Consider the following 22,652-nt stretch of genomic DNA (forward strand, 5'->3'; position numbering starts at 1 on the left):
AACTAAATTTCTGTGATTTTTCAAGATGCTAATTTCTAATTTTATGTGGTAGCACACCTGATATGCTTTGGTAGGTACCTAGATACAATTCTGGTCCCACAGAGTGGGGAAAGCACAGGAGGTAGGGTTTTCAGATAAAATACAGAACACCTGGGCATTCTGTATTCTTATTTGCTTTGTTTGTTTGTTTGAGATGGAGTCTTGCTCTGTCGCCCAGACTGGAGTGCAGTGGCACGATCTCGGATCACTGCAAACTCTGCCTCCCAGGTTCAAGCGATTTTCCTCCCCGCCGAGCCCTCAGGATTACAGGTGCCCACCACCAGGCCCAGCTAATTTTTATATATTTTTTAGTAGAGATGGGGTTTTACCATGTTGGCCAGGCTGGTCTCGAACTCCTGACCTCGTGATCCACCCACGTCAGCCTCCCAAAGGGCTGGGATTACAGGCATGAGCCATCGTGCCCAGCCCTGTATTCTTATTTGTTAAATCTGATAACTCTAGGTAGGAGGAGATGTCAGGAGACACCAACAGGTACCGATATAGGCACTATATGAATTTTATCTCTTTTTTACCTCCTTATAAACAATTCTTAAAAGTAGGCATGATTATTTCCACCTAAGAAATAAGGCAATGGAAGCCTTGTTAGGCTAAGTAACTTGCTTGAGATCACACAGTGGTAGAACCAAGACCAAATCCTGAGTCCCAAACTCAGGCTCTTTCCTAACACACAATACCAGGCCCCTTGCTGCTCTGTTTCTCAGCTCCCCATTCTGAAAGCACAGGTTTGCCGCCCTCCCTTCATTTCTTCCATTTGGAATCAGCCTTTTGATTTTTAGAACAGGTGAGTTTGGAAGCTAAGAAAAAAAATAGAGACATTCTTTTAATATGTCAATATCCTCAGTCAAAGACCACTAGGAACACAGCTGTTGGCTTTATTACTTGTTGCAGCAAGGGAGAACACACATCATGAGGGGTCACAGGGTATCTCAGTAGGAGAATGTTAGAGAGAATCTGTCCTGAGATTTGGACTTTGAGTGTTTTGGGGAGGGTCTAAGGAAATGGTGCTTTGTTCTAGATTGGAAGCTGTCACAAAGTAAAGTCAATTCTAATTAAATAAAGAAGTAGCTATCACTCATTTAACAAGAGAGGGGGGTGTTTGGTGTTTTGGAGGTTGCATAGTGACCTTGTTTGTGTCTGTTTTTAGACAAAATTATGAAGTGTTATTTTGTCTCATTTTACCATGGTCTCAGAGTAACCTTGTCTGAGGTTGACATTCTGTAGGATTGTTTATACCCAACAGAGAACAAAATGGCTTGACTGTGAGTATCATATCAGCTTTGGGAATTAAGGGCTGCTTTTTATCTTGTTTGGTATGGATCAGGGAGTTTTTAGAATGACTTCACTGCCATTTTGTATGCATCCCAAAGCAATCTCAATTTTCAAGATAAAAATAATCAGCATAGGTAGAGGGAGAACACTATAATTATAGAAAAGTCAACAAATAGAAAAGAAAACTTTGCAATAGATACATGGGTAAATTAGCTGGAAGACAAATGTGCACTGCCTAACTTAGAACTGACTTAAACCATGTGTTTCTCAGTTTCCCATCAAATTCCAAACCTTCTTAGTAGAATAAGTCTACTATAAAGGAGGGGAAAAAGCCTTAAAACAACAACAAACCAAATTTAAATTCTTGTTGCTAAGAAAAAAGCTTGAAAGACAGTTTTTTGCACATAAGTAATTCATATAAAACACAATTTTGATGAGCTAAGTGTAAATGAATCAGAAACATATGGATTACATTTCTTTTAAACATGGGTTTACAAATTAAGGGAAAAAGTGGTTGGTGAAATGCTTTTTGGTTTTGCCCAAACCCTAAATGTTTAAGAAACAGCTTGAGATGTTCCATGAACCCCAATGTGGTGATGTTCAACCAGCTCTGTTGTAAACTGTTGTGTAAGATGACAGTTTTGATTTTTATGCCAAGCATGGGACTTTCTGAAATCCACTCTTTTCCAAAAGTATCTGTCCTTCTTTCTTATGTAATTAGGTGTTTCTACTGTTTATACTGAAGAAGACAGGATGTGTGTGTGTGTGTGTGTGTGTGTGTGTGTGTCTGTGTGTGTGTCTGTGTGTGTGTATGCGTGAGAGAGAGAAAGAAAGAGAGAGAGAGAGGTAAAGAGAGAGAAGAAGGTGATTGACTTCCCATCATAGACTATATTGCAAACCTGGATTTATTTTTATATCTCTTCAGTCTAATTATTGACTTTTTTTTTTTTGAGATGGAGTCTCACTTTGTCACCCAGGCTGGAGTGCAATGGCATGATCTCGTCTCACTGCAACCTCTGCCTCCCAGGTTCAAGCGATTTTTCTGCCTCAGTCTCCCAAGTAGCTGGGATTACAGGCACCTGCCATCATGCCCAGCTAATTTTGTATTTTTTTATTAGAGACGGGATTTCACCATGTTGGTCAGGCTTGTCTCCACTAGAGGGCTAAATTGTTGTTCAAAGGGTTTTCATATATATACACACATGTATATATATGTGTGTATATATATACATATATATACACATATATACATATATATGTGCGTATATATACACACGTATATATACATATATATACGTGTGTGTATATATATCCAGAAATTTAGGTTTCTTAAACTACTTGTTCACAAATGACTTAGATTAATAACTTTGCATATGGACATAACATAGAACTGCCATGTTGTTCTTTTGTGCTGAAGAGCAGCAAAGACTAGACTGCAATACTGAATAGAGACGGCTACAGTTTGCAAAAGAATGACATTCCCATTCTGTGCAAGTGTAAACACATAGGCCATTTCTGAGATTACTTTTGTGCAATATGAAATTTAATTTATGAACTAATATCTAATGATAACCCAATCTGTTAGACTTGAAAACCCATTATAGAAATCATCTGTTATAGTACATATCTATTCTGCTTCAGTTTCTTCATCTGTAAAAATGTGAGATGTGGATAATTATAGGACCTCCCTCATATTTCTATTTAATTCTGTGAAAATCCAGCTTGGTGCCTGGCACACAGTAGGTACACAATGCGTGTTGGTAATTATGATGTCCCTCGTAATAAGTACTATTCATGTCTCTTCTTTGTGCTTCATTGGTAGGAGAATAACAGAGAATAAGGATAACAAACTTTCATGAGAAAACATCTCAATTTAGGTGCCTATGTGGCCTTGCCAACTGACTGCAAATGACCACAAAGCATATGCTAATGTACAGTGGTATCAAAGACCACTTCTTCCTGGATATGCTAAAAAGCACAGACACCCTCAATGGTGTCCAAACAAAGAGACATGTGAATGGTTTCTAAAAATCACAAAAACAGCAGCCTCATTCTCATTCATCTCACAGTTTATGCCACTGCCCTTTGCACCTGTCCTAGTGGTGACTCAACTGGGGCCAAGCGGGAGTTAGGCCAGTGCCAGGCCGGGACCCTCATGGAATGTATATGCTACCACTTCCTTGCCTTTTAACAAGAGCTGAAAATCAACCTCTACGTGGTATAATTCATAAAATTAGTAGTATTGATGGTAGTGATGAAAGTGTACCCAGTAAGTCAACCTTAGATTACATGTTTTTCTCTCTGCTGCCCTTGTTTCTAAGTTCTTTAGTTTATAAGGATAAAAATGGGAGGGGAAGGGAACAAGGGGAGGACTGGAGTTTTCAAAACTATGATTTCTAGAAGAAACCAGTTGTGTCACTTTGTGATCCAGTCTGTGACTCCCTTAAACCTTATGGCAGTATTCAAGGTCATCTGTAATCTTATTTCTCAATATTCCTTATTCCAGGTCAAATAAATTTACTTCTCACTATTTCTTTTCACATGTCCTGAATACAAAACTTGGTCCACTTGTAATTCCTTAAAAAAAATGTGGTTGTTAGACTATGTTTACTTTTTATCAGGCATTAAATATTTCATAATGCAATCTCAAACTACCCAACAAATTCACACCCAGGCTGCACCTTTTGGTGTCTGCTCCACCCTCCACCTGCAATAGTGGACCCCACCTACTCTATCAGAATGCTACAGTCCTTCAAAATCAATGTCAAATTTTACTTCTTTGGGAGACTATCCTTAATCTTTTCAGGCTGGATTTAATCTTTCTCTCCATTACATTTTCTCTTACTCTTTTTATACTTTTACTATAATGCAAATCTGAATCTAGTACTTCCCCTTGTGTTAAATCCTTAAAATCTCTTCTGTTGCTTTTCAGTGTATATTCTGGCCTCTCAAGCCCTACCCTCCTGCCTCTTATCTCCGGCATCTTTACTCATCACTTCCCCATTCTTGTGCACACTCAATACCTTGGCAGGCATAATATGTAGTATCCTTTATTGTTCCCAGGTCTTTGAATATGCTCATTGTTCTGGCTGAAATAACCTTCCTACTCTTCGTCTCATCTCCTACTCCAGTTTCAGATATTCAGTAGATAGAACATTCTTTCTGAAATCATTTCTAGTAGTTCCCAGAGTATAGCACTTAATCACATGCATTACAATTGGCCAATTTATTTGACATATCCTCAGTATGCTCAAGGCTTCTTTAGGGTGAAGAGAGGATTTGCCTTGTTTATGGCTCTACCCTTATTGCAAATTATTATTTACTAAATAATTATACCTTGTGATACCCTGCATTTCTGACTCTTACTGCAAAGCTCCTTGAATATAAAATGATTTGATTTTGTTTTTAATCTTTTCTGTATACCTTACCTCTAATTCACCTGGAGATGCTTACTTTTTATTTCATTTGACCAAATAATTTGAAGGGAGGCAATGAAGCCAGGGCCGAGCAGATAAATACTGAAGGAGGGTTAATGCATGCGTAGTGTGTGGTAAACACAATCTTGTCTTTCTCAAAAAGTCAACTATTAGGTTGGTGCAAAAGTGATTGCAGTTTTTGCCATTAAAAGTAGCGGCAAAAATCACAATCACTTTTGCATCAACCTAATATATACAGTGCAAATGGGAAATGCATTTAACATTTTCTTTTAAAAAATCCCCTATTGTGAGTTGCTTTATTTTAGAAGCCAAATCTTGGTTTCGAGGCTTCATGTTGGCTTTTAAAGTTGCTTTTAAAACTCTTATCTCTAAAATCAGTTTGGATTTGAGTTGATTCAAGTTCAGTTTACTATTTCTGCCCCTTAAGCCTGGGGAACAACACTGGTTTCTTTTGCCCGATTCAAATGCTTATGTTGGTTGTTCTAGACATTCCTGGGCTGGGCAGGGCTGGTTAGCAGAGGTGCCATGCATTCCAAGTGTCCAGCAGCTGTTAAATCAAGTTTGGTTTTTTTTTCTTCCTACAGTACACTGAATGTATGGAATTATCCTCTCTTACAGTCGGGACATCTTTGTTGCTGTCACGTAAGTAGGCACAGTAAATATAAATGGAAAAGAATAAACTCCCTCTGGTGGGTCAACAGGTCCGTTCAGTAGAAATTAAGAGAAAGTTTTACCGCATCAGCCAGCATCTGCTGCTGGAGAAGAAGCTGCTGTTTCTGCTCCATGATCTGCCTCTGTAGAGTCTGCTTCTTTCCCATCAATTGCTGATTCAACAGTGATTGCTGGGAGTTCATGTAACCACTTCCAGTGTTTGGATTTGAGCAGGGGTTGGGACTTGGACTGGGGCCTGTGTTCTGGCCTACCACAGAGTGTTGATCCTAAAGAAGAGAAAGGGGGAAGGAAAAGCTACTGTGAATTAAAAAGAGAAAAATGTAACACAAAGATCATACACTCAGATTCCAAACATTTTTGATCTTATTAAAGATCAAACATGGTTAAATGGGTTGGAGATCAGAAAATCGCTTTTTAAATGTAGAAGAAATTATTGCATATCACAGCAACCAAAGCAGCTGGGTTAATGACATTAGGGCACTGGAAAAGCTCCCATAGGACTCTGATGGTGGAACCTCCACATTCCAGAAGGTGTTTATGGAACCTCAAAGAAAACTACCATAAAAACATATGGCAAACCTCTCAATTTCTCAGGAATAAACATCATAACCTAACAGATCCTTCCTTTTCCCAAAGTTAGCATGTAGCATTGCTGATCCTGCGATGAAAATCATGTTTTAATTCACGTGTTTAAAAGTTGAAACCATTTTAGACAGAAGGCATTTTGCCTTACCCAGCTTTCTGTGACAGAGAGGCAGGAAGGCCTATAAGTTTCTGTTTCATAAACTCAAACTTGGAAAGGACTTCACTTCTCAGGGACTTGTAAATTTTGTTCCCCAGTCAACAATTCAGGTATCTTGGCGCAAGAATCTCAGTAAAAGAATACCCGACACACTGATAATGAGAAAATATTGATTAAAAACTCAATTGTATATCAAATAATATTGGGTATTGGTGAACTACCTGTGTAATTTGAGGTCTCTACCAATTTTTGGCATTGACAGATCAGGACTCTGCAAGACAGTAAGCTAAACCCAGTTGAATATTCTCATTAATTCCCAGTGATGTATTTAGGATTGAGCTCTGCACTAGAACACTAGTAGGGTTATAAGAAGACTAAAAAATATGGTTATCACCTTAGAGAATTTATCACCCAAGTGAGGGAGAAATGCTTACGTGTATAAACACAAGAAAATGCAAAATCAAATTTTAGATCATATGATATAAACAATAAGTCAAAAATTGTTATACTTTGATTAGAATGATCTGGAAATCAGCTTATAGGGCAGATGCCCTGGACTTGTCCCAGGGATTCTGAGGCTATAGATCAGGGTACCTCCTTAGGTCATTCTGATACTCATTGGTCCAGGGAATATGCTTTGGGAAACACTGAATACATGGGAACAAAAGAAATCCAACTCTCTCTCTTTTTTTTTAAGAGACAGAGTCTCACTCTGTCACCCAGGCTGGAGTGCAGTGGCACAATCATGGCTCACTGCAGCTTCAACCGCCCAGGCTCAAGCAATCCTCCCACTTCAGCCTCCTAAGTAGCTGGGACCACAGGCGCGCACCACCTGGCTAATTTTTAAATTTTTTGTAGAGATGGGGTGGCTAACGTTTACATTTTTTGTAGAGACAGGGTCTTATTACGTTGCCTAGGTTGATCTCAAACACAAGGGCTCAAGTGATCCTAGATCCTTGGCCTCCCACAGTGCTGGTATTATAGGCATGAACCACCACACCTGGCAAAAAAAATGCAGCTGTCATTCACCGACTAAACTGTGTGAGGTTATAAGACATAAAAACATAAAGCAGGCAGTTGAGTGTGGTGGCTCATGCCTGTAATCCTAGCACTTTGGGAGGCTGAGGCGGGTGGATCACTGAGGTCAGGAGTTTGAGACCAGCCTGGCCAACACGGCTAAACCCCGTCTCTACTAAAAATATGAAAATTAGCCAGGTGTGGTGGCACGTGCCTGTAATCCCAGTTACTCAGGAGGCTGAGGCATGAGAATCACTTGAACCCAGAAGGTGGAGGTTGCAGTGACCCGAGATTGTGCCACTGCACTCCAGCCTGGGTGACAGAGCAAGACTCTGTCTCAAAACAAAAACAAACAACAAACAAAACCACAAAGCAACTCCCATGATACCACATGAGTAGTGGTAGTAGGTACACCATCTGTGGAAATTCTCTTCTCTTTCATTTCTTTCTCTTTATGTGCTGAGCTGAAATAAATAAATAAGTAAGCCACACTCCGAAAGCCTTGGCCTTTTGTAATCTCTGGGGCTACAGAGCTCACCAGCTGCCTCAAAAGCAAAGGGTTACAAAATAATCCTAAGGGCGACCATCCACTGAGGCTTATTATCAGCCAGTCACTGTGGTCAGTGCTTTACGTGATTTATCTCATTCACTCCTCCCAACAAAACAATGAGCAAGAACTTGTATTATTAACCCAACTTGGCAGATGAGAAACCTGAGCTCAGAGAGATCACATAGCTGTAAGTGGCCGAGGAGGATTTGAAGCCAGGTCTGTCTGACCCCACGACTCTAGTTCTCAATCAGTATACTTTACTGCCTGTCACCTGAGACAGGAAGCATAGAGAAGAAAGATTTTTGTACTTTAAACCTGGGCCAACCCATGAACTCATGCAGCACTCTTCCCAGGGTTGAGCACCCTCAGGTCAGGAAGGTGGAAGGAAGTGTGTTGGAGAGAAGGACAGGGGAGTGAGGACAGGGTGGGGAGATCCTCTTCACCAGTTAGTAAAAAATAATTACAGCCATCTCTGAGGTACACACATGGAGCAGCTTAAGGAAACCATCCTCTAATATATTTACACCCCTATGACCAGTCAGTTCTTTCAACTTTAAATCCATCATGAATTTTGGAGAAGATTTCACCCCCTGTGTTCTATAAGCCACTAGGAACATGGGCTTGGAGACAAGCACTTAAGAGTCATTGACAGAATAGCAGGAGATGAGGATCTGTGAGCTAAGTGTCTTGGAGGGCAAAAGGAGGAGAAATACATGGAGGATTGGGGACTGGGCCTTTGGGTGCACCCTGACTAAGGACATGGAAGCAGAGCCTGTGACGGGGGAAAGAGGCAGGATCAGGGAAGCGTAAAGACAGCTGGAAGTGGTGGGGAAAGACATCAAGGTGGGAGAGAATGTATTGGAGATGGTAGTTTGCGTTCTACTCTCCACTTGAACCAGAATAGAAAGAGTCTGCTCTTTTCTTTGATATAGTTTGGAGTTTTACGCAAGACTTTCAAAATAAGATTTTGTGGTTTCTTTTGTTTGTTTGTTTTGGTTTGGTTTTGGAAGTAGCTGACAAGCATAGGTAGAAAAATTCAAAACACTTTTCTTTTCGTCTTCTTTTCCTTGCCCTGCAGTGGATGAGACCATAAGCTCTGGAGATAAGTCCACCTTGGTTCATATCCCAGTTCTGACACTTAGTTGTGTGATATGGCAAAAGTTAATTCACCTCTCTAAGCCTCAGTTTTCTTATCTGTAAAAAGGAAATAGTAACAGTATGGATGTCACAGGTTCCCTACAAGAATTAGGGGAGATAATCCAATACCTATTACTAAACAATAGCCGCTCATAATTATTAAAGTTATTTCTACACATAGGAACAATAGTCTGTTTTCATTTATTTTCATTGTGAAACAAAGGAGATAGAACTCGCAGACTACAGAAAGCTGTTCTGTATCAGGTCTCTCCGAAATGTAGAGGTCTCAGTTATATTGCAGATTATGAGCCACCCAGGGATTTGGGAAATTACCTTCATCCTCCTACTTGAAGATGCCAGAAGATGGGTGGGGTATCATTCTCTGATGGGCTGTCTTTTGGGGTATGCTGCTTTCTTGCTTAGGGGCTCAGCTCAGGTCTCTGTTAACTTTGCTCTTTGCTGTTCTGGTTTTTATTCTCTTAACATCCAATTATTTATGCATAGTGCAATCATGTATATTTACTAAGTACCATGCCTTAGTTTCCCCATTTGCAACATAAAGGTAATATATTAATTACCTAAAATTTGACAAGATGAATTTTAGAACAGTACCAGGGACTTAGTAGAGATGTTTGATACACTTTAACTATTATTATTTTGTTATTTCTGTATTTTTAAATATTAGAGAGATGTTTTATATCCAATGAGTCTTGTGAAGGAGCTCACACTGTACGTGTACCTGGACTACAGATGTGGTGTGTTTGGCCCCCATTGTGTTTGAAACACAAATTGCTCTTTGTGCTCTCCAGTTGGCCACAGCAGCCTCTACTACTCCTTACTTTATTATACCCACCCATTTTCCTCATTTCTATCACTTGCCTGGTCCATGTAGGCCATTTGAGTTTAAGATCTCTGGCATACAGTTTATCTGGAAAGATAAGCTACACATACCACACACTCCACATATCCACTCACCCAAAGTTATGATAACAAAAAGCAATCATTTCCATTAGGTGGTATGACACCTACTAGTGTCTTAAGATTAAAACCCAGATCATGGCACACATTTACCTATGTAACAAACCTGCACATCCTGCACATGTACCCAGGAAATTAAAAGTTGAAGGAAAAATCAATCATTCAATCAATCTCAGATCACCTGATGCCTAGTCACCCATTAATCCATCAATCCATTAATGAATTTGACAAAGTATACTGAATGTCTACCCTGTGCTAGGCAGGTTTTTATTCTCTACAGACCAAAATGTATTTAGAAATGGGGAAAATGAGGAGAAAGAAAAGAGGTAGACAGAGTGCTCAATGTTGGCAGAATTGATGAACTCCAAAATAACTTCCAGAGAATTCTGGAAAACCACCCTTTTCTAAGATTTATAAAAGATCTGCATGCCGGAAAATGTAACTATGTCTCTTTCTCTCTCTAATCAAACAGATAGACTGTGCTAAATATAGTTTCTTTCCTTCATGGTACCAAAAGATACTTTGGGACCCTTTTCCCTTAGGGTCTGAAGGGTTTTCCAAATTTGAAACTAGTGCTGGGGTGAAGGGAGGTGCCTTGGTATGGAGGAAAGAATAAGAGATAAACTCTTTCTTGGAATTTTGTAAAATTTAAAAAAATCTTATAGTTCCTAGCTCATGGGTTTTACCACATACCTACTACACACATTCTTTGAATTCATGATTGAAGTAATATTTGGCTGCCCTTGCATTTTTTTTGCCTTGTGTTTGCTGTAAAACACAAAACACCTCCTTATACAAGCTTGCTGTCATTGCCAACACGTTGTGCAAACTTTAGGACATAAACTAGTTTGAAAGAAAAATCTGCTTCGATGCATTGGCTTTGATTTTCATACTTAGCCTCACTCTTTGCCTTAAACTCAACCCATGTAGAACTTAATAGAAATCATCTGGTTTTTCCCCGACACACATTTTCTCCTGCAATGCATATGAAGGCATGGTAAAAATGGCACATTCTCAGCTGATAGATGAGAGTATGTGTGCCTGTGTGCATGCATGTGTGTGTGTGATTGTGAAAGAATTAGGCTATTTCCATCAATGTAGTGTTTCACATGATAGAAAACCCAGTTTTCTAGAGAAACTGTAGTTAAAGATTGATTTGGCAGCAAGGAATAGTCAATGACTGGTTCAAATCATGAACTTTCATGATCTTTCATTTTACATGTTCTTTTTCCGTTTTTACCTGCAAAAGTATAGTGTTTGGTTCTAACCTACAAAATAGGTTTCGGATCCAAGCCTCCTGGGTTTTAAATCAATTATGAGTGTACAGTAATGTATATTTATTGTGCACTTCTAGATAGTTTTCCACGTTTGTGAGTGTGTGTGCGTGCGCATTAGAGATTTTAAAGTCTTTTTATAGTGTTAGTGCCTGAGATAGTGTAGCATGCCAGTGCTTAAGTATGGATAAAACTTCTTGGTCCTTGTTTTAACCCAGCACAGGACTGCCAGACCAATGAAAATATATTTGTATTCTTTTAATAAGGTTCTATCAATCAATCTATCTTTAGAATTATTACCCTCACTGCACTCTTACTCATTAATTCACCAAGTATTTATTAAGCATCTACTGCACATCATGCATTCTTCTGGACCTTGGGGATAAAGCAGTAAAAAGATACTAAAAGGACTTCTTATGAACCTAAAACAAACGACATTTTTATGAGTTTTAGAATCACAGTCTCTTAGTAGGATACATCTTTTTCTCAAAATGCCATCCCAATCAAAAAGAATTTGAGATCTTCATTTCAATATTTCTCAGCTGTACACAAGTGGTCCTGAGCTCACTCCAAGGCCCGCTGGTGAGCATCTTCTTCCTCTAAGTCTTTGGCCCTGTTATTAGAAATTCACTGCTCTATCCCTAACCACTGCTAGTATTTAGTCATCTCGTCTCTGCTCTTTTACTCTGAGAATGTTTTAAAATTATGTCAAAGCAGTAGTGAAGATCTCATAATGCATTCATATATTTTTTAAAAAATGTTTCCAACCTCATCTGCCATTTAAGAAGATGCTAGATATTCTTGATCAAACTGCTATACTCAAGAATTTTGGACTCATACTCTATATAGATACTAGACTCTTTATATAGCAAAAGCTTCCCTATATAGCAAAGCTTTTATCTACCCATTTATCCACTTTTCTATCTATCTATCTATCTATCTATCTATCTATCTATCTATCTATCTATCTATCTATCTATCTATCTATCTAACTATCTATCCATCCCATCCATCGATCTACCTACCCAACCTCCTTACCTGTCCATTCTAGTCCAAATCTCCAAACTGTACTTTCTTCTACCACATCCCTAGCAAATGATCTTTCAACCTCTGCTAAAATTACAGAAACATTCTTGATGTATTATTTGGAATGCTCTTCAGAACTCCAAGCTGCTATTCTTAGCATCTGAGTGAAGAAAATGCTTTTGACATGATGGGTTTCATTCATTCACTTATTTTCTAAAAAAGCAGGTACTGACTAAGTATAACCTATGTCCCAGGCATTTCACCAGGTGCTAGAGAAATGAAGATAATTTGGACACAGTTCTTGTTTACAAGGCTTTTACCTCCAAGGAGTGGAGATAGTCTTAGTCACACCCTGGATTGTGGGCAGCCCTATATTAGGAGGGTAACAAAGTTTATGCAGCCTGCTGGAAAATCCTGCTACCTGACTATACTTTTAAGTTTTCCAACTGTGCTACTGATGGATGATTTATTTCCTAGAATGGTCTCAAGGATGTTAGGAGACCATTTGGTAAATCAGGTATATGATGACCGAATCTTTTAGCTTGAGGCAAATAAAACATGCTCACAAGTTAAGTAAGCTCACAAGGAAGCTGGATGCATGTTTTAACTTACGGAAAAAAATCTGGTTAAAAATGCTTTCCCCAATTTTTTACTTCATTCATTTAATATCTAGTTTATGGATCACCATGGGAAGTACTAGCTCACTGACGTTGTAAACTATGTCTACAAACCCAGGAGACAATTAGGAGAACACATGAACTCTTTCAAATGGGTACCCTTTTCCCTTAGAAGACAAATTACCTGTCCTTTGTATTAATTGTGTTTCTCTCAAAGGCAGTTTGAAGTCCTTTTGAAAAAAAGTCCAGATTAAAAAATTAAGAACAAACCCCACTGTCCCAGCCTTCTGCCAGTGAATTCACCACTACCCTTTTCTTTAAATTTTCTGGGATAAATTGTTAAAGAAATAGTATGTGTGAAGGAAATCTTGTAAATCTCAATAACCAAAAGCAGAGGACAGGCCTGGCTACTGGGTGTTACTTTGATAAAGTGTCACTGTAAATCATGGTCAATATGTTAGAGAGCTTTAAAAAAGATATTCACTAATAAAATCATTGGGACTACCTCTTTCTTTCATTTCAATGGAATTGTAAGGATTCCGTCAGGCAGGACTGATCTCAGCAAAAGGTAGAATGGGGTACAAAATATCCCTGGTTTCATTGAAGTATATACAGAAATAGTAAGACTCATTGGATTCAGTCAGTTTTACAGTTAAAGCAGTTTTGTGGGCTGAACAGTGACACAGTAACTTTCACAACATAGGCAAAGTTACCGGGCAGGTATTGTTCTCTTAATTTAAAAAAAAAAAAAAAAAAAAAAAAAAAAAAAAAGCTCTACAAAATATTTGTCTTGTTCTAGGCAGTTGGGTAAAATAGCTCTCTGTTCCTCTTCACTTATTTTGGAAGGGGACTGTACAGTGATTTTCCCCCCACAAAAATGAAGTAATGTAAATTACTTGAGATCCATGAGAGTATTTTGGCGTGGGATGACTGCCTTTTCTTTTTCTTGGCTTCTAGAGCTAGGCATCTGCAATTTGCAAAACAAATTCAAGATAAAGTACCCAGCTGGGCAAGTCTGTACAGTAGATCTCACAAACTGGTTTGCTATTCAATCAATCTTTCTTCTCCCTACCCCCTTCTCTTTCCCTCTTTTTGTCTTTCTTTCTCTGTCCCAATGAACTAACTGCTCAACTGTTCCTTTTGGCTATTCATCTTCGGAACTGTCTCCTGATGAAGCCATTTATTTATCTCTGTGCCTAAAAAACAAGTTGTCTCAACTGTTTCAGATTCCCAATAAGTTGGCAGACCCACTCACTCAAAGTTATTTATTTGGGGCATTAACAGTGAAGTGGTTGTGGGTGGCCAAAATAATTGAGCAGTTGTTATTTAACACAACAATGACAACAACAATGACAACAAAACAATTGTCAGGAAATCATCCAGGAAACAGCTTGTAAACAGAAAAGACTGAAGGGATGAAACCCTCCTATCTTCAGGTTACCAGATCTTCCAGTCTTCTATTTCAAGAGTCAGCCGACTATGACATGATGGCCTAATCCCGCCTGCCACCATTTTTGGTCAATAAAATTTTATTGGAACACAGCCATACACATTCATTCATATGCCTGTGGCTGCTTTCCCACTATAATAACAGAGTTGAATAGTTGTGCCAGAGACCTACGGCACACAAAGCCTAAAATACTTGCTACCTGGCCCTTTACAGAAAAAGTTTCTTGACCCTTGCTATACTTGGCTGTATTGGACAAATAATGCAAGGTACTTTGGTCTTTTACATTACATTTTAAAAATGCCTTAGATGAAGTACACAGCAATCCTTTGAGATAACCAGCAAGTTGAAAACAAGAAATATTTATCATAAAATCTCTTTACAATAGCCTTCCACTTTAGTAACCATTACACACAGCAGGAACTAAAAAGCAACTTTCATCCAACTTTATTTTACAGATGAAGATGCTGCCCAGAAAGTTTAAGGAATTGACTTGCACAAGATCACAAACCTAACTGAGAGATGAGGAACACAGATCCCAAATCTGGGAAAATATATTAAGAAGAAATAAACAGAACAAAGTCTATTCACTTGAAAGAATTGTAGCTTATCTGATATAACTTATTGGGAGTGAGAGATTGGGTGGTGGAGATGAAGGTCGAGCTTGAAAAAACAGAAGAAAGTATTTGGTTTAGTATTCTTCTTTCCCCTTCACAATTGTGAATAGTAGCTGCTTTCCCCTTCTATTTAATAGGGAATTTTCTTTACTTGCTCAGTACCTTCTCCTGCACCCTGCAGAGAAACCCCAATCATATGTTTATAATCTGTTTATTTCAAATTATTAGAATGAATTTTATAGTCACTATAGAGTTTATTCTTCAGATATTACCCAATTTTTAAGTCACCAGGACACTGTGTCTATTCTTAGCCTCTGGGGTGGACACGTATTATGGGTTGGCACAGAGACCAGCTCCATGAGTGAGAAAGCAGCCTTCAGTGGGAGAGTGGCCAGGAACAAAACGTCAGTGGGTCAGGGTGGAGTGGGAAGAGTTTGGTAACTCAGGGGAAGGAATGAGAAATTTTTCTTAAAACAGAAATTCTTCAATTTTAGAAGGACTCTTTGTGGCAGATTTCAAATTTCTGCTCTATAAGTTAGCTTTCAGCTTTCTGCCTGTAGAGCAATGGTTTCAAACATTGATTTGGATCATAGTTCCTTTTGAGGATTTTCATAGCTATGGATTCTGTGTCTCTTACCATCCCCCAAACACACATACAACTAATACTTTTGTCTACAATTTCAGGGAGTTGACAAATTCTTAAACATCCACAGACTATCCATAGAGCTCAGGTTGAGAACTCAACCTCCCTCACTCCCCACCACCAATGCTGGTATTTATGAAAGTAATAAAATGATTTTTCCCTTGGATACAGCTTAAAATCATACTGTACTCCCAGCTTAAAATCATACATAGCTCCTCACTAGCTTTGGGATCACGTCCTAACTTCCAAGAATGGTATATAAGGCCTTCCATGATCTGGTCTCTGCATCTTTCTCCAGTATTCTCTCTCAACACATCCTTTCCTCACTCTATACTATAGTGATATTAAACTACATGCAGTTCTCCAAACCCACAGAGTTGTTTCTCTTCTCCAAATTTTTGTATATGGTCATATCCTCTCTGTCTGGAACACTCTTTCTATGCCTCTTCCTTCCAGGTGAACATCCTTTTTTTCTGGGCTCAACTCAGATGTAATTTTTTTTCAGGAAGTCTTCTCTGACTGCCTAGAACTGAGTTAGGTGCCCCTCTCCTGTGCTTTTGTAAGACCCATTACTGGCCTATTAGGCAGCCTTTGTCACTCTATATCATAATTGCTCATTTGCTTATACCTCTCTCCCATTTTAAGTGCTTTGAAGGCTGGGACATGTTCATTGTGAAATTCCCAGGGTATAGCAGACTCTCCATAGATGTTTTCTGAATTAAAAATACATGAATGATTGAAGAAGCAATGTGAAGGAAAAAAATGAGGACAGAACTTTCTGCTGTGAGGCACATGGGCTGAAAATGTTGGCTCTTTCCAAAGGCAACTGGAAAACCAAAGTAGGGGAGAAAGGCAAAGGTTGTGCAACATTTTTGAAGCCAATGTTGTTTTTATGGGTGTGCCACCTTAGAAGGGCCCTTGGCAAATAGAATGTCTTGGGAAAGAAAAGTTAGTGGTGAATGATGATGGAGATCTTGATGACAATGACAATAATGATGACAGGGCTGATGAAGATGATGATGGGGATGATGAGGAAGATGATGGGGATGATGAGGAAGATGATGGGGATGATGAGGAGGATGATGGAGATGAGGAGGACGATGGGGATGATGAGGAGGACGACGGGGATGATGAGGAGGATGGGGATGATAAGGAGGAATATAGGGATGATGAGGAGGATGATGGGGATGATGAGGAGGATGTGGATGATGATGAGGACGACGGGGATGATGAGGAAGACGATGGGGATGATGAGGAGGATGACGGGGATGATGAAGAGGATGGGGATGATGATGAGGAGGATGGGGATGATGATGAGGAGGATAGGGATGATGAGAAGGATGACAGGGATGATGAGGATGACGGGGATGAGGAGGATGGGGATGATAAGGAGGAGGATGGGGATGAGGAGGAGGATGATGGGGATGATGAGGAGGATGGGGATGATGATGATGACGACGAGGATGATGAGGAGGATGACAGGGATGATGAGGAAGATGATGGGGATGATGAGGAGGACAACGGGGATGATGAGGAGGACAACGGGGATGATGAAGAGGATGACAGGGATGATGAGGATGACGAGGATGATGAGGAGGATGATGAGGATGATGAGGAAGATGATGGGATGATGAGGAGGAAGACGGGGATGATGAGGACAATGGGGATGATGAGGAGGATGACGAGAATGATGAGGAGGACAACGAGGATGATGAGGAGCATGATGGGGATGATGAGGAAGATGATGGGGATGATGAGGAGGATGATGGGGATGATGGGGAGGATGAGGAAGAAGACAGGGATGATGAGCAAGAAGACGGGGATGATGAGGAGGACGAGGATGATGATGAGGATGGGGATGATGATGAGGAGGACGGGGATGATGAGGAGGAGGACAAGGATGATGAGGAGGATGACAGGGATGATGAGGAGGGCAGAGATGATGATGAGGAGGATGAGGATGATGAGGAGGAGGACGGGATGATGAGGAGGACGATGGGATGATGAGGAGGACGATGGGGATAATGAGGACGATGGGAATGGGGAGGAGGACGATGGGGATGGTGAGGAGGACGATGGGGATGATGAGAAGGATGACAGGGATGGTGAGGAGGAAGATGGGGATGATGAGAAGGATGACAGGGATGATGAGGAGGACGATGGGGATAATGAGGAGGACGATGGGGATGGTGAGGAGGATGATGGGGATGATGAGAAGGATGACAGGGATGATGAGGAGGACGACGGGGATGATGAGGAGGATGATGGGGATGATGAGGAAGATGATGGGGATGATGAGGAGGATGATTAGGATGATGAGGAGGACGATTGGGATGATGAGGAAGATGATGGGGATGATGAGGAAGATGATGTGCATGTGTTGGAAGGCAGGGAGAAGGCACACTGATGGAGTAAGAGTTCTACTAGTATTAATACTTCTCATTTTTTGAAAGATAAATGCCAAGCCATGTGTTGAGGGCCTGCATTTATTATCTTAATGAGTCCACACAATAGTTCTGTTTTAATTATTATTCACATTTTAAAGATAAGGAGATACAAGTTACAGAACTTGTCTTTTTTCCCCACATGTATGTCTTTAAAATCAAGAGTACTTTAAAGGCTATTGAGCTTTAGTAAACAAGATAATACACAAACTATATATACATTTAAAAATCCCTCTGTTCAAAAAGCGATTTCAGTGAGTAGGCAGCAATAGTGAAAGGTGGGTTCTGGGATCAGACAGACCTGGGTTCAAATTCCAACTCTGCTTTTTTCTAAGTTGCATAGGGGTAATATTTAATAAATTTTACCTCCAATGATGATTAAGAACAAATAGCATAAAGTAAGTGAAGTATCTGGTATACAACAAATTCAAAACAAATATTAATATCTATACTTAAGTCAATTTGATATTAATTGAATATCATATAAATTTTATGAATATCATACATATAACACAAGGCATTAGATTAAATAATATACAATTTCTGATCATCAGATAGTGATGGTAGCATGGTATTTATAGTAATATTAGTAATAAATCAACAAACAATAATTATCCAGAAATATTCTCACTTAAACTTAGTAATAGCTGAGCATTATCACCACTGCCTCTACCAACTAAAACAAGATTAGGAAATTGTATTTAAGAGTAATTTTATCTTTTGTTGAGTTTATTATATGAGTTGAATAAACTATCCCTCCGCTTTTCTTTTCTCTTTGGTATGTTGTATATCAGGCCTATACTTTCTCTTCACAAAAGCATTCATTTCAAAAGGATATACATTAGAAACTAGTTTTATACCCTAAAATTGTGAATTCCTCTAGAAATGTTTGGAAAGTATTATGGTTTTGGATAGGACAAGTTATCAACATTTTCTGTTCTCATTAAAAATAAAGGCAATTCAGTAAACAAGTAGTAATGAAGACTAAAGAAGGGGTAAATGATACCACAGTTCCAAAGAAAGAAAATCCCTTTTAAAGGATTAGTTCTTAAATCAAAATGATGGCCAAATTATACATGAAACAAATCTGGAATAAAAAAATTGATTTCCAAAGATAGCTTCTTATACTCTATAAAAAATATAAGATCTTTCCCTTGGGAATAAAAAACCCATTATGTAATTTTGACTCTGGAATTTCACCTTAATGAAAATTGTATAGACTACTCTTAGCTGCTTGTTATACTCTTCAAGACAGCAAAGTGTGAAATCTAAGAAAATTCTCACATGTCTCACGTGATATCCCATGACAATATATTGTAATGATGAAAAAAATGTAGCTTTTGTAATTAGAATGTCTGTGTGTAAATATTTGCTTCATAATTTACTAATTGTCTTTCTTGGGCAAATTATACAATTTTGTATGTTTTGATTTCTTGTCTATTTTGGAATAAATAATAGTGCCTTCCTCACGGAATTGCTGTATGGCTTGAATAAGATCATGTAAATAAAATATGTGACACAGTCTCTGGCCCCTATGAGGTGTTTGCTATGGTTTTAATAATGGTGTCTCCTCCAAAATTCCTGTTGAAACTTAATCCTCAGGGTGGTGGCACAAGAGATGGGCCCTTATGGGAGGTGATCAAGTCACGAGGGCTCTGCCTCATGAGAGGGATAAGGTGACCTTATAAAAGGGATTGAGAAAGTGCGTCCAGTTCCTTTTCACCCTTGTACCTACCACCATGGAAGAATGCCACCATGAGAAGGCACCTAATCAATAGAACAGGCCCTCTCCAGACACCAATGCCAGTGCATTGATCTTGGACTTCACAGCCTCCATAACAGTGAGAAATACATTTCTGTTCTTCATAAATTACCTATTCTGTGGTATTTTGTTACAGCAGCACAAATGAACAAGACAGTTTCCAAGAAATGCTAGCATTTATTTTAACTATTATCTCCTCTGACAATTTTTACTTCTTCTTATCACATATACTGACATTTAATTGATTCTTCTAGAAATCTGTTTTATGTGAACTGTAAATCTTTAAAATTTTTCAGTCTTCCCTTATGTCTTATCTAGGCCTTACTTTCTCCAACTTTAAGATCTGGAACTTAGACTATAATTTCTCAACTCCATTCTAGTGCTAGAATAGTTGAAATTTCATTTTTATTTAATCTAAGGAAAAATAATTACCACTGTAATGAAATAATTTGATTTCTTTTTTTCATTGAGTCAAAAATACAACCTATCAACAAGACATGCAAAGATTTTGCCTCTATACTGAACAAATAATAGATTGATTCAGTTGAGGGTGGAGAGTGGAGGATCAAGCTAGTTGTCTTCTGACGACATTTGAAGTAAATACACTGAAGCTTGGGAATGGAAATGTTGAATAAATATATTAGACTGAATTCTGGACTGGATTTTCAAGGCATAGGGTAGAATTATACAGCTCTGGTAATAAGTTCTGACTTTTCTCAACTAATTCTACCAAAAGATTCATATTTTCCCCAATACTATAAAAAGAATACAAAATATTTTGCTAGAGATAATTTTTATACTTTGAATCTCTCCATTCTTCACTAAAATATACAAAATGTATTAACCTACAAAGTAACCTACAAATTTTGACATATTTTTTCATGAGAAATGAGAGAATGTCTTGGTTATTACAGGTTGTCTATCAGACATGGAAATCTAGGTGCACAAATAAAATATAGTGACTGTGGTCAACATCTTCCAATGTGTTTGTCTAGTGTAATGTGACATGATTGCTTTTTTGAATGTACTATTATAATGGCCAGAGAGGACATTAGAAAAGGAGCCATGTGTTCTCTGTTAAATGTAGCTATGAAGTCTTTCTTGGATTAGCAAAGCAAGCCACTAAATACTTCAGTGGGACTTCAAAAAAGCTGAGTTCTCCCTAAGAATCACTAAGGGATGAACTTCAAAAGATTAGAGGTTTCACTTGGATCAATTCCCAGAAAATCAAGTTATTTACCAAATCTTATTTATGCAAACTCTATAAACACACTTTGATCTGCAGGGCACCAAAATGATGTTTTAGAAAAATGATAACCTTAAATGAAAAGTCTACTGTGGAGAAGAATGAGGAAAGTCAACTTTTTTTTGGTCTCATTATTTTGTCTGTCTACATTGATCAAGTAAGTGGTACAATTACTGCCAGATCTGATGCTACTCTATGACTATGAACATAGAAAACAGTACCTAAATTTTTTATTAATTCTTTTGAGCAATAAGATTAGGAGTATCCTTTTTTTTTTTTTTTTTTTTTTTTTTTTTTTTTTTTTTGAGATGGAGTTTTGCTCTTGTTGCCCAGGCTGGAGTACTGTGGCACGATCTCGGCTCACTGCAAGCTCTGCCTCCCAGATTCAAGTGATTCTCCTGCTTCAGCCTCCCAAGAAGGTGGGATTACAGGCACGTGCCACCATGCCTGGCTAATCTTTTGTATGTTTAGCAGAGATGGGTTTTCGCCATGTTGGGCAGGCTGGTTTTGAAGTCCTGACCTCAGGTGATCCACCTGCCTCGGCCTCCCAAAGTGCTGAGATTACAGTCGTGAGCCACCACGCCTGGCCAGGAGTATCTTATACACACACACACACACACACACACACACACACACACACACACGAAGTATTTTAATGTTTCGTTTTTTTTTTTTTTTGGTTTGGAATTACAAAGACTAGGTAGACTAGTAAGCCTAAATTATTTCTAGATATCAATCTTTTTTTTTGTTTGTTTGTTTTGTTTTGTTTTGTTTTTAGACGCATTCTCACTCTGTCACCCGGCTGGAGTGCAGTGGCGCGATGTCGGCTCACTACAACTTCCGCCTCTCGGGTTCAAGTGATTCCCCTGCCTCAGTCTCCCGAGTACCTGGGACTACAGGCGCCCGCCACCACGCGGGACTACAGGCGCCCGCCAGCCATGCAACCTCGTGATCCGCCCACCTCTGCCTCCCAAAGTGCTGGGATTACAGGCGTCAGCCACCGCACCCGGCCGATATCAACCATTTTTAAAGGCGTTTTTCTTCTATAAAGATTTCTAGTATATCTTTGGGTTAACAGAATGACTCTTTACATTAATTCATCAAAATAGAAAATTCAGAATGAGGTAGGTCTATCTTGGCACCTTTCCAACATGGGTAACTGATATCACTTGGATCTGACGAGACAAGATATGACTATATCTTGCATTTATCTGCTAAATAATATATCAATTATTTATTTAAATGGATGTTTTCTTTTACTACACAGTGGTTATTTTAAGAACATGAACTGTTTTATTCAGTTATGCACTCCTATTAGAATATATAAGCCTGACTGAAAGTCCACATTAAGTATATATTTGTTGTTAAGTAAAAACTCAATAATTACTTGAAAATCAGATAAACTGCATTTATAACATGATTTATAATTATTTAGATATTATTAAGAAAGTAACATGTATATAAAAATTTTTCAGTGAAATGACAAATATCAACATTACATATCATATAAAAACATGTATTACCTGGGAATACTTATTACTGTCAGTTCAATATAATATATAAGCCTTTTCATTTGTGATGAAAACCTTGAATGTAAATTCATCACACACAGATTTACATGAACTTTTAACCTTTTTTTTTCCCTCGGCAATTTGGGTAGGTTGGTTGTATTGGATTCTGTTACTTGTAACTGAAAACAGATCCGTGATTTGAA

At 38.7% G+C, this 22,652-nt stretch overlaps 1 protein-coding gene and 1 long non-coding RNA gene across 4 annotated transcripts in view; one reads left to right on the forward strand and one right to left on the reverse strand.

The window, feature by feature from the left end:
* LOC105484311 (mastermind like transcriptional coactivator 2) overlaps positions 1-22,652 on the reverse strand; it is a 367,654-nt gene that overhangs the window by 9,266 nt on the left and 335,736 nt on the right. For all 3 annotated transcript variants that reach the window (XM_011745814.3, XM_011745813.3, XM_024793601.2), the window contains one exon: positions 5,501-5,704. In XM_011745814.3, coding sequence (XP_011744116.2) covers positions 5,501-5,704 — 204 coding nt within the window. The remainder of the gene's footprint in view (positions 1-5,500; positions 5,705-22,652) is intronic.
* LOC139357573 (uncharacterized) lies at positions 722-21,851 on the forward strand. The gene is made up of 3 exons (XR_011611007.1): positions 722-841; positions 5,351-5,408; positions 21,717-21,851. It is a non-coding gene; the product is annotated as an uncharacterized lncRNA (long non-coding RNA).

This window comes from Macaca nemestrina, chromosome 12 (genome assembly GCF_043159975.1).
Source record: "Macaca nemestrina isolate mMacNem1 chromosome 12, mMacNem.hap1, whole genome shotgun sequence".
Lineage (NCBI taxonomy): Eukaryota > Metazoa > Chordata > Mammalia > Primates > Cercopithecidae > Macaca > Macaca nemestrina.